The sequence below is a fragment of the Seriola dumerili genome, unplaced genomic scaffold, assembly GCF_002260705.1.
Source record: "Seriola dumerili isolate Sdu_G_001 unplaced genomic scaffold, Sdu_1.0 BDQW01000068.1, whole genome shotgun sequence".
NCBI classification, from domain to species: domain Eukaryota; kingdom Metazoa; phylum Chordata; class Actinopteri; order Carangiformes; family Carangidae; genus Seriola; species Seriola dumerili.
Genome location: NW_019174323.1, coordinates 832547 through 843993, shown reverse-complemented (window position 1 = coordinate 843993; position 11447 = coordinate 832547). Strand labels below are relative to the sequence as shown.

The following is an 11447-nucleotide window of genomic DNA, read 5'->3' as shown; positions in this document are numbered from 1 at the left end:
CGCTCTTTATTGACGTCACACCACAACAATGCGTCGGGTGCATGCGACACGGCAGCTGTAGTTCGGTGCGTTGGATTTAACGTTAGGATTTAGCGGTAACTCCGGTTAAAATTCGCCGTTTTGTCATTGTATCTGCCTCCGACACGAGTTAAGTCAATGGTTTTTGATTGGGCCTGAAGAAATGCGAAGAACAGAATTCAGAAACGCTTTGCAAACAAGCTAAATCAACGGTTTGAGCTGAAGCGATTTCAAGGTAATTGTGAACAGTACTGTTATGGCTTAATTTTAGCAGCTAGATTGGTTATTTGCAGTTGTTGCTGTTGTTGCAAAGGCTTGATTTACGTCTAAATGTAATGTAGACTGGAATTTACAATTTTGAAATAAAGATACTAGTCAAACCATCCCGACATCATGCAGCTGTCAAAGGCTATTTCTCAGTTACTGTATAAAATATTCCAGTTAAAGGGAAAAAAACAAGCATCTACACAAAATATGCACATCGGAAGCTAAACATGTCAGATACAGCTATAGTGCAGCGGCTTAAAGTTTATTTGTGTAAAAAAAAAAAAAATCAGAAGTTGCCTGAAAGAAGTCTTCCTGAAATTGTCTCTTAGCTTTGTGCTTATCTCTTAACTTCTAACTCATCTTATGTCTATCTTGATTCAGCCTTGTCTCACAACTTAAACTTTTGCTCCAAATGGTCTCCTGATTGTTTTTATTTACTCTTGTCTCCTAAGTTGTTTCCTGTCCTGTGTCCTAGCTTGTCTCCTAGTAGGTTACAGTCCCTGTGGACTCAGCAACATCATGGTGGATATTGCTGTGAAGAGTGGAGCTGCTTGGGTCTGTCATGCAGAGGGACATCACCTGGCAGATGTCCTGCTTCCTGTTCACATCAATGATGAAGACGATCATGAAGATGAGTTGGGTCAGTCAGAGAGAAACGGGACAAACAGGTAAGACGTTTGTAGCCTTACTTGTGTGTAACATGGGCAAAGAAATGTTACCACAGTTTCTACTAATGTAAGATGACTGAGAGGTGAATTTCCTAGTTTTTTGAGTGAACTGCACCTTAAACACTAATCTTTGTCCCTCTCAGGGGCAGTCCTGTGCTGTTGGAGCAGACCGAGGAGGGGTCTCCCTGTGTCCTGACTGTCCACTGTAGCCCCACCTCCCCTGCTGCCATCAGCCGCCTGCTGGTCATCAGCGAGGCTCGAACCATGGAGCTGTATGACCAGATGGGAGAATACTGTGGGACGGTACGGGGGGAGAGGGATGACAGCATCCAGCCAGACAGGTAGTAGTAATAGTAGTTTAGTTTTTTAAAATCTACACAAAATAAGTTTTCAGTTCCATTGGTATTAATCAGTTTTAAGTGTCAGTTATTAGCATAGTTAGTTCATCCGGAGTTTGAATTTAGTCAGTGACATGTCATGTCACCCCTACTGTCTCTTCATATGTCCAATCAATTAGTAACAATTGATGAATACAAGATAAAATGCAATAAATGTATATAAAAATCAATTGACACAGATAGATTTATTCTTTTATTTACTGTTTTTATTATTATTTAGTTCTGATAATATGTCTTGGATGTTGAAGCAGCATCTCCTTTATTCCTTGCTCACAGTGAGGACAGAGGGCCTTTCTACAGGAAACGGCTGGTCCTGGAACACCCATCATCTGCCTGTGAAGTGAAGGTGAGCTAGGTTCAGGGTCAGAGGTCAGTCCTAACACAAAGAGTACAAGCTGTAAGCTGTCTTAGTGTTGGTATATTAGATACCCTAGCATCTTCTAAACTTAATTTTAGTATTGACACCTGTAAACTGTTTAGACAGCTTTTAATGTCACTCCACACCTCATGTCATTGCCTTGGACCGGGCACTTTTTTTCATCCAGTTACATTTATATTTGTATATGACTATGAGTTTGGTTCTGTCTCCCTCTGTTCGGTCTCCAGCTGCTCTCCCTGGCTGGTAGAAGTAGTGTCCTGGTGTCTCAAGTCATCGTGGGTCTTAAACCGCTGCAGCCCTGCCCAGTCCGTGGCCCTGGCATTGACATGCAGCAGGTGCAATGTCTGGTTGAAGAGATGGGAACGAGCCTCTCACCAGGAGCCCAGAACCTCATGGACATGGTCCACTTCCAGCAAAAGGTGAGAGTAAAGGAGCAGTGACTGCTGACTGTTCTCCAGAGTGTGGCATAAGGTTTTACACTATTATTCGAATCCAAGGTAGCATTTGGTTTCAGGTCATTTCAGTTTGTAATGAAAGTAAACTGTATACTGGATACTGTAAACACACAAGCAGGGACTGTTTCAAAGTCTCTCCCACTTTGTGTTCAAGAATGCTCTGACATTCAGATGTGGGAGTGGCATGCTGAGTTTGTCCTCTGGATTTGATTTTCTGACAGTGTAGCAAATTAAAATGATGCTTTTCTGCATCTGGCCCAAACCTTGGATGACATAGTATCCTGGAAAGCAACATCAAAATGTGTTTTCAAATTTGACAACTTCACTCTGTATCTACAGTACAGAAATCAACCTAGAGTAAAGTTGATGTGTGTTTCTTTCCAGAACCAGACCAGCTCCCTGGGCGGTTTCCTGCCTCTCCTGATGGGAGGTGGAGCTTTGTCTTTCCTGGCTCAAGGAGCGAACATCTCCCCAGCAGCCGTTGACAACCAAACCCCATCTGCAGAATCTGCGGTATCAGTATTATCTGTGCTGTTGTTTCCCTCAGTTACAGCTAGAAAACTAAACAAAAAAATCTGTCAGTCAAACAACGTGACAAACAACAAGGGGGCATTGGTTGGCAAGCAACAGTGGAAGTTTAAACTGGTCTGTTTGGTGTTGGTTGTAGTGTGGAATTAAGAAGCCTATCACCAGATAGGGAAATCATCCAGTGTATAGTACAAGTGCAAAAGTTCAACATCTAGTGCTCCTCCTGTTGCTCTTTATAAGGCATTATGATTAATTATAGCACAGCACCAACAAATTAACTCACAATTCAGCTAATGGGGTAGTTGCTGAACAGCAGTTCAGATTTGCAGCCAAAGTTGTGTAAAGTGATTGTATCTTCTTTAGTATGTCCATTATCAACTTGATGTCAGTCAAACGCAGGTTCAGGTATGTTTACGTATACTATATGTATTGGATAGTTTCAGGGAGTCTTGTTTCTGTGTTTAGCCTCCAGTGGGCTTCACCAGCCCTGCAGACGAACCTCCACCGGCTCAGAATGGATCGATGTCAAACGGCTCTACCTCCTCGTCTCCGGACCGTCTACTGTCTGGTGTCAACATTAAGAACACAGGTAAGGATTGTGATTTCATGCACAATGAAGGCAACACGGAGTAGACTCAGGAAAAATGACTTCACCAGGCGTTTGTGCTGAAGCATTTGCATTTGATGTCGTGTACATGTAGAAATGAAAATTGACTTTGGAACCTCAAATTTGTGATGTCATTATTTGTCAGTATTTATTTAAAAATCTTTCCATGAACTGTTTTGCTTGGATCAAAAAAAGAAAAATACTCAAATCAAACTTGAAGGAAACTGTAAACACAGCACCGGCATGGAAAAAAGGTTTGACAGGCATGAAAACGATATCTCTTGTGTTCATTGCTACACACTGTCGTTTTTTTTTTAACCAAAACGTTTTCTTTAATAATGTAGCCAACTACTTTTTTTTTTCCGTCTTAGTGAGCAGTGACAGCATTGGCCATGCCCAGCTGGCAGAGATGATGTCACACTTCCTGAAGGGTCAAGGACACGGACAGGCGTTAAGCCCCGGCCCTGAACTTCTGCCCATGCTCCAGAGCGTCTGCGGTCAGGTGACGCAGCTGAGGCTGGATGATGCTGCAGCAGCGGCAGAGAAGGAGAAGACGATGAGAAATGGCACATGGTAAGTGAAAATTGAGAAGTTTCTGTTGATACATGTTTCAGTACCAACTTCCTGCTGCTGCTCAGAGTAACTAAAACCCAAATTTAGATTATTCTGCTGGTTGAACTGGTCAATAAAGTCACCCTTACCTCTCACACTCACATCTGATTCCATCTCACTATATCAAGAAGTAGCTCCATGTTGATGATCAGATGAATTAGCTCCACCTAGTGTAAGAAAGATGTTACTGCTTGGATCCTGTAGACAAACACTCAGATAACTGAGGCTAAGAAACATGGAGGCAATTTAAAAATAAATTAAATATTTTAAATCATCAATACTAATAAATAATTATTGCTATATAGATAATTATTTATAATTGTTACTACAACGCTATGCTACTATCCTTACTACTACTACTAGTACCGCTACTAGTAGATATAGAATGAGTATTATACTGGAATTCAAAGTGTAGATATTCCTTTTAAAGTGAGATACACAGCCACACTTCATGGTCCATCCTTTACTGCCTCTTGTCTTGGTCATTAAGGACAGTCTCCACAACAACACTGAACTAAACTTGACATTGCCCTTAAAACTGCTGGCAGTATACACCAGATCACATCAAGGCAAGATCAGGTAAAATAGCAGCCTTGCTAAAAAGGATAAAGCAGTTTGCTGGCATGCAGAACCTGGTGAGATTTTTGCTTAAGCTCCTTCACTGCCTTGCTATTACAATATCACCCGCAACCAGGCAGAAATGTCATGTGATTGATTTTAGAAACTAAAACCTTTTTTTAAGTCTACTTTCATAGAGTTAGACTAATTGTTGTGTTTACTTCTTGTTGTGGGGAGTTTTGGAGTCACAGCTGCTCTCACTTTCCATCACATCCGTTCTACACACAGTGAGCGAGCCCAACAAATTCTCCCGATAAACACGGTCTGAAGTCACAGTTTAGGCCTCTGCTCATTTTCTTTAGCTTTTCCTCAAAAGTGAGCAGCTGTGTAGATGTTTATGTCCCTGTAAACAGGCTGTTTAATTCCTGATTAAACTGAAAGTACTGCGGTAGAAACGCTAAGCATTTCTGATCACTGTGTTCAGTTATTGTTGCCAAATCATTGTCACACAGTCACATTGTCGAGGGGGAAAAGCACGTGGATGAAACAGAGACTCATTTATTGGGATTTCATGGGACAATAGTTTTGGTTGTCTGATGTCACATTGTTAGCTGAAAGTCAGCAGACACCCAAACATCTCCCACTGCTTCATGATAGAATATTCGCAGATCTCAAAGGTTCCCGGCAACAATCCCACATTGATCAGACTTATAGATCTCATAGATCAGAATACATGGAAATAGTCACTGAATTTATCATGTTGTTTTTCAGAAAACATTCTGGTTAGTGAGCAACTGACAGACTCAGCTACAGAAGGATCTGGGTTGGTCCAGTGGTAGTTAACAGTACAGGGCTGACACAGAGACAATACAGTTCATTTATCAGCAGTGCTGAATGTGTGACTCATTAAAATTCTGGCAAACTGCTCCAAACCAATTTGAAAAAATTACATTTGAATCGACACCGATGCAAAGTCTCGGTGTCAGCTAACTTGATTTACTGCTGATGTTAGTTTCAATTCAAAATTGAAAAATGTTTTTTTGAACTGGTGCCACACACACTGCTGCAGTTTGATAAATGAGGCTCTTTGTCAGAGCAGAACAGCACATGTGGGTTGACAGAGAACGTCAGCTGAGTCTGACTCTACATCGAGGAGAGGACAGCAGCTCAGCGGTACGTCTTCACCACTAAACATCAGTCAACTTACCACAGGCTAAACCTTTAGAGAGATTAATACACTAAATTAGATTCCAGAGAAAAGGGAAAAGTAACATCTACTGTGAGAAAGTATTTGGCAGCACAAAATTCAAATATAATTGTAATTTGTAAAGAAAATTGTAACATGATAACAGTTAGCTATAGTGAAATGTTTAAATTGTACTTTTTATTGTTTTACTTTTGTACCTGCCTCTTTTACTTACTTTTAAACAATTCCTACATTTCCCAGAATGCCTTTTGACAGTTGCAGGAAGCTGTTGCTTTTAGTTGTGTAGCCACCTTGTAGGTGGAGGGAGCAATGATGTTGGTAATAGAAATAAGTTTCATTCACAGTGGAGATACTGTAAGAGTAATGTGTTGGCTTATAACTCTGACGTGTCTTCAAGCTGCATTGCATTTTGGGGAACCGAGGCAGCAGCTGCATTGCATTCTGATCTTTATCCTGCTTCTGTGGTTGCATAAATTTGTCCCTATTATACCTCTACAATGGAGTTCTTACCAAATTCTGACTTTAACTAAAACCTTATCAATGATTCGTAAAATCACTTGCACAGAAAAAAACATGAACTAACAAAGCTATCAAATTTACATCACTAACAGCTGCTTTGTAACACAGGGGATTTCCCCTTTAACAGCAGGGTATAATAAATATTGCTGAGCAGACAGACAGCAAGGATCAGATATGGACTTTGGTGGAGTTTAACCACAGTGTAAAAGAGCAGCAGCAGTCAGGATTTTCTCTGGTTGTAACAGAAGCCTAATTACTGGAGCTGTGGGAGCAGTGGGATTGGAAGTGGTTTGAAGATTCTTCAAGATCCTTGAGGGTAAAAAGTAATGGTGTTGGAATCTGCTTAGAAACCCCAAATGCAAAGACATGCAAAAGAGACTGGAAATGTTTGAGAAGCTGGAAAAAGAGATGTTTTGTGAAGTATCTTGGTTTTGAATTTTCCCCCCAGGTGGTTAGGATGATTCACAGCCACACTCAGCTGTCTGAGAGTTTCATACAGAAAGAAATCTGCCTGAGTAAAGTATGCACAGAAGGATTTTTAGGGTCAGCATTGATTGTACAGGTGGTTTAGTTTTAGTGTCTGTGTTTATATTTGGGTTTTTTTTTCTCTGATGTGGCCTCACGCTCATGGATCGATGACAGCTCAGCTCCCTGTCTACTCCTAAATAATAATCCTAAATAATCCTCCTTTCTCCTCTCATGTTGCTGCCTAATACCAAGTCACATAGTACAGTTATTATCAGAACAAGCGGCAACTAGTATTAACAAGTTCTGAGAGAAAAATGAAGCAGCAATTGGCATTCCTGTTCAGACAAGGTTTTCAGTGAGTGGATGGATTAGCAGATGTTATTAAACTGGTATTATTATAAATGCAAAGGTTTGCCTTGGTTCAGCTTGACCAGGTCACTTTTTATAGGTATATAGTGGAAGTGATGTGTTAAGTCATCACTGAAGAGGAAGAATCAGTGACAACAGGTTTTTAAATAGTGTCCAATAGGTGAATTCCATAAATGCTTTGCAGTTGCTGCTGCAACAAAGTTTTATATACATTTATACATTATTATACATGCACAGTAAGAAATGGCCAGTCTTTACAGGAGCAGCGATTAGATAGGGCTCTAGTATTTTGCTCCTTTTAGTCATAGAAGGGTTTAGATACATTGATTTCTGTCTATGTATCTTCCCTTAAACTGATAAAGCAAAGTGCACACCACTGCTGGGAAGGAGTTGCTGCTTGGATGCTGTGGTTAATTACTGAACAGGGGAGTGATTTTGGACACAGCCAGAGACATTATAAGGCCTTTCACACAGCCAAGGTCTTAAAGTGGCTCCTAACTGTGATAATTATATACACAGTTATCCAGTTTTCATTTTATTTGCACATTAGCGAAAGGTTCAGTGGTATCAAAGAGTGCATGCCTCATCTTGGAATTAAACTTTACTGTGAATGCACTTTGCTTTAATCAAATGTTACCTCATTGCCCCCCCACCCCCCTGCTCCACAGGGAGTTGGACTCAGCAATGGAGCAGCGCCTAGAGGAGATGGAGAGGAGGCTGAAGGAGCACGTGGACCGTCGCTTAGACGCTCTGGAGCAGAAGCTGGAGAAGGCCCTGCTGAGCGCCTTGCCGATGGTCGCACTGAACCAGGGCGGTATCAGCAGTTCGGCGGGAGGACCGGCATCCACCGGCCCTGCGGAGCTCACTGCCCCAACGCCAGCCATGCACTGAGTTCAGAACAGTTAAAAGACTAACTCAACATGTAACCTGGAGGCCTTACTGCCCCTGGTCCTCCTCAAACCAGACCTTAGTGTCAAAGGGGAGGCAGAGCAGCACGCAGTCACTAACAGAGACACAGCAACAGATAAAAGGCTGAAATGGGAAATTCACAAAAAATTAACACAGTAATTGCAATAATCTGCATAATGGAAAATCGTGTTCAACCAGAAGTGTCTCAGTTGATGGAAAATCCCATCACCGACACTGAGTTCTCCAACTGTTAAAGATGCATTAATGGTTTTTGTTAATATTGTATCCTTGTATAAAGAAAAACAAAAAAAAAAAAAAAAAAGCAAGTGAATGCAACACTGTGTGACAGCTGACGTGAATGTCCTTGATGCACAGCAGTATTGTCTCATCAGCTTGTGGACATGATGTAATAGTTTCAACTACGGAAACAAAGAAGTTATAATTACAGAAATCCCATATCCAGATCGCTAACAAAAAACATGTCCTGTGGCTGCACTGCATTCTGGGAAGGTTTGGCCGCATGAATAGTACCAGAAAAAAGAAAAAAGGCCATCCAAAACTGAAAATAAAGTTAAATTAAGGATAGTCTGCAGGAAACCTTCAGTTACAACCCAGGTTCAGAGACGCAGAAGAAACAGCTTTATATTATTGCAGTGATGGGATCTTATCCAGGTTATAGTTGACATGTTTAACATAGTAATGATTTACGTGTAACACCAGCAGAACACTCATTTATTGACAAAATGCATGTGCATGTAAATATTCCACACATTCATCCTCCTGTGATCCACCCAAACATCAGCTGTACGTTAAGTAACATTATTATCCTTCACAGTCTGTTCTGTAATTGCACTGATCTGCTGTCAAGTGTTCTGGTTAGCTTGGTTTGACACTTGTGGAAAAGCCTCAGAATGAATACACGTACTCCTGTTCCAGGAGTGTATATAGAGGGTGTAAGTGATTAAAATGGATTTTAATATGGAACTGTAATGTTTTAAATAATGTACATGTCTGTAACATAAAGTTTATCTCCCAGTGTAAACTATAAAATGACTTTTGACCTGTGATGTGGGTTTTAATAACTGTACTGACGTAAATAGCAAATAAAAATATATTTATACAGATGGATGTATTCTACAGTACTAATTAAAACAAAGATAAGTAAATGTGCAGGAAAGAAGAAAAAGTGAGATCACTATGTTGAGCAAGATAATAGTTTGTAAGAACTAATTGTCTTGCTTTTCCTAATTAGAAAGTTGTAGGACAGTAAGGCTCTTTAGAGGATAAAGGACAGATGAATGAATGATGTGGGATGTGAAGGAAAAATATAAAAAAAATAGGAATTATATGCAAAAAGTTTTAAAAAGCAAATGGCAAAAGTAATAAATCTTGGAAAAATATGGCAACTGCAACAAGCAGAACATTTTGGCGGTCAATTTGGGCTCCAGTGCTGTATTTTCTAACCAAAATATATGAGTCAGAAAATACTTTTAAAACTTGACAATGCTGGGTTGTGGATATTAGATGTGGGCAACAATGGCAGGAGGAAAATGTTGCTCAAGAGTTTCCCGAAAAGGTAAAATCAACTTAGCCGATGTTTCCCGCCAAGTGTTCCAGTAATGCTGAGTCATGAATGGGTCAGAAATGAACCATCAAGGTCACTGAAAGTCTTCTTAATGTGGAGAACCACAGTAGTCCAGTCTAGTCCAGTCCAGAATTCATCCTGCTGCATGGAAGGGCCTGGTTCCCAAAGTGTAAAGAGAAACAGAGGAGATGGTTGAGATGGTGCAGCGAACCAACTGACAGCTGTGGGCTGAGTCATCAGAAATGAAATGGGTCGGAGATTACATAAGGAAGACAGCAAATTATAAAGTGATGCACGGATGTTTTGTTAGGCATGTGGAGGACTTACACTGAGTCAGCAGTGGAGAGTTCTGGAGGAAAATCTGCTCTGTCTATCAGGACAAACCGGGTCGCTGGTTCCATTCACATCACATCCCTCTGGAGCCGCAGTGAGAGGAAAAGTCTGTGCACAGCTTCTCCTGCTGCTGAATGTCTTCTATCTGCATTCCAGCAAGAGATGAACAGTTGGAATTCATTTTTAAATGGTGAACTCACTTTACCTTTCAACCTGACTCTGTGTCTGTGTGTCAGCTCTTCAGCCACGTCTGCATCACAGATGGAAAAAAACGATTCTTCAGCATGGCCAAGCAAAATTAGCTGCAAGACCATGTCTGAATACACTTCAACATCCCCAGAGACTAAACATGTGCACAGACGATCGTGTACGAACGTGTTTCCACACTAGTGATAAAAGGGTTAAAAAATGATGAAAATGATTATCATAACTCCACAAAGCCAGTGTAAATCCAGAGTGCATTTGTGAATTTTTTTATTTGTAGCCCTTTGGCCATTTAACTCCATTCTTATCTATGGTTCTAATTCTAATCATATAATATAATACATTTGATTTGAGGAAATTGTTGCAGGCTGTACATAAGCAGAAGAATTTGAATTGAGGATGTAAAAATGACAAACAAATAATTCAATAGGTTTTCAATGGTCTTTGATCAGTTTTAAAATAAGAAAAGCTGAAGCATGGTGCTGGGATTTTCTGTCAATATTCTTTAACTTTTATAGATCAAAAGTAGATACTCATTTAACTTAGAATATGGAATTCCATCTACTAACTAACTAATATTTTACAGTGTCAAAGATAAAACAGCAACTCGTTTCCATGATTAGTAACTGGCATGCTGTGAAAGCATCTGGAGCTGCAGTTGTTGAATGCTAAAATCTTCAATATCCATTCAGCTTAGACGCTCTCAATGTGGAACCCCTGACACTGGGGGTGTCATCAGTTGACCTCCTGCATGAACCTGCACACAGCACACATCACTAACCTCCCTGTATTAACTGTGTCAAGTGTGACATAACACCTTTGCTCCACTGGGCCCACACACACACACACACACACACACACACACACACACACACACATATACACTGGGGCCAACAGATTGTGTCATGCTCTGTTGAACTCTGCCTTTCAGTGTGTAACATGGCACAGAGGGATGACACGCCAGACTCACACAGCGGAGAACAACATATTTGAGAGATGATGGAGTTCTTTCTCAACTTGTTTTCCTGGTCTCCTGGTGAACAGGGCTCGGTTGCTGGGGTTCAGTTTCTTCTCTGGCATTTTTAATGGTGACATTGTTTATTTGTCTGTGTTCAAATATTCTAAATTCAAAGTTCACTAATTTGGTGTCATTTATATGTAGATTTAAGCCTCCACTAACTCCTGAGGGAAACATCTGTTTCTTCTAAATGCATTTTTACAGCATGTTCACCACTACGTTACTACAAAATTGAAACGTTGTTGTGGAAACGATAGATTGAATTTATGTTTCTAGGGAGAGGTAGGGGCATTTTCCACTTAATGGCAACATTCTTAGCAGCTGGTGGCCGACCAAGTCCTTACC

General features: G+C 40.6%; 1 protein-coding gene across 1 annotated transcript; it reads left to right on the top strand.

Annotated features, from left to right (window-relative positions):
- Positions 1–42: 42 nt before the first annotated feature.
- On the top strand, positions 43–8217 carry cunh10orf88 (chromosome unknown C10orf88 homolog). The gene is made up of 9 exons (XM_022743258.1): positions 43–253; positions 761–953; positions 1097–1294; positions 1628–1697; positions 1958–2149; positions 2570–2698; positions 3179–3302; positions 3692–3893; positions 7722–8217. The coding sequence occupies exons 2-9, from the start codon at positions 805–807 to the stop codon at positions 7942–7944; spliced, it is 1287 nt and encodes a 428-aa protein (XP_022598979.1). The 5' UTR covers positions 43–253; positions 761–804; the 3' UTR covers positions 7945–8217.
- The last annotated feature ends 3230 nt before the right edge of the window (positions 8218–11447 follow it).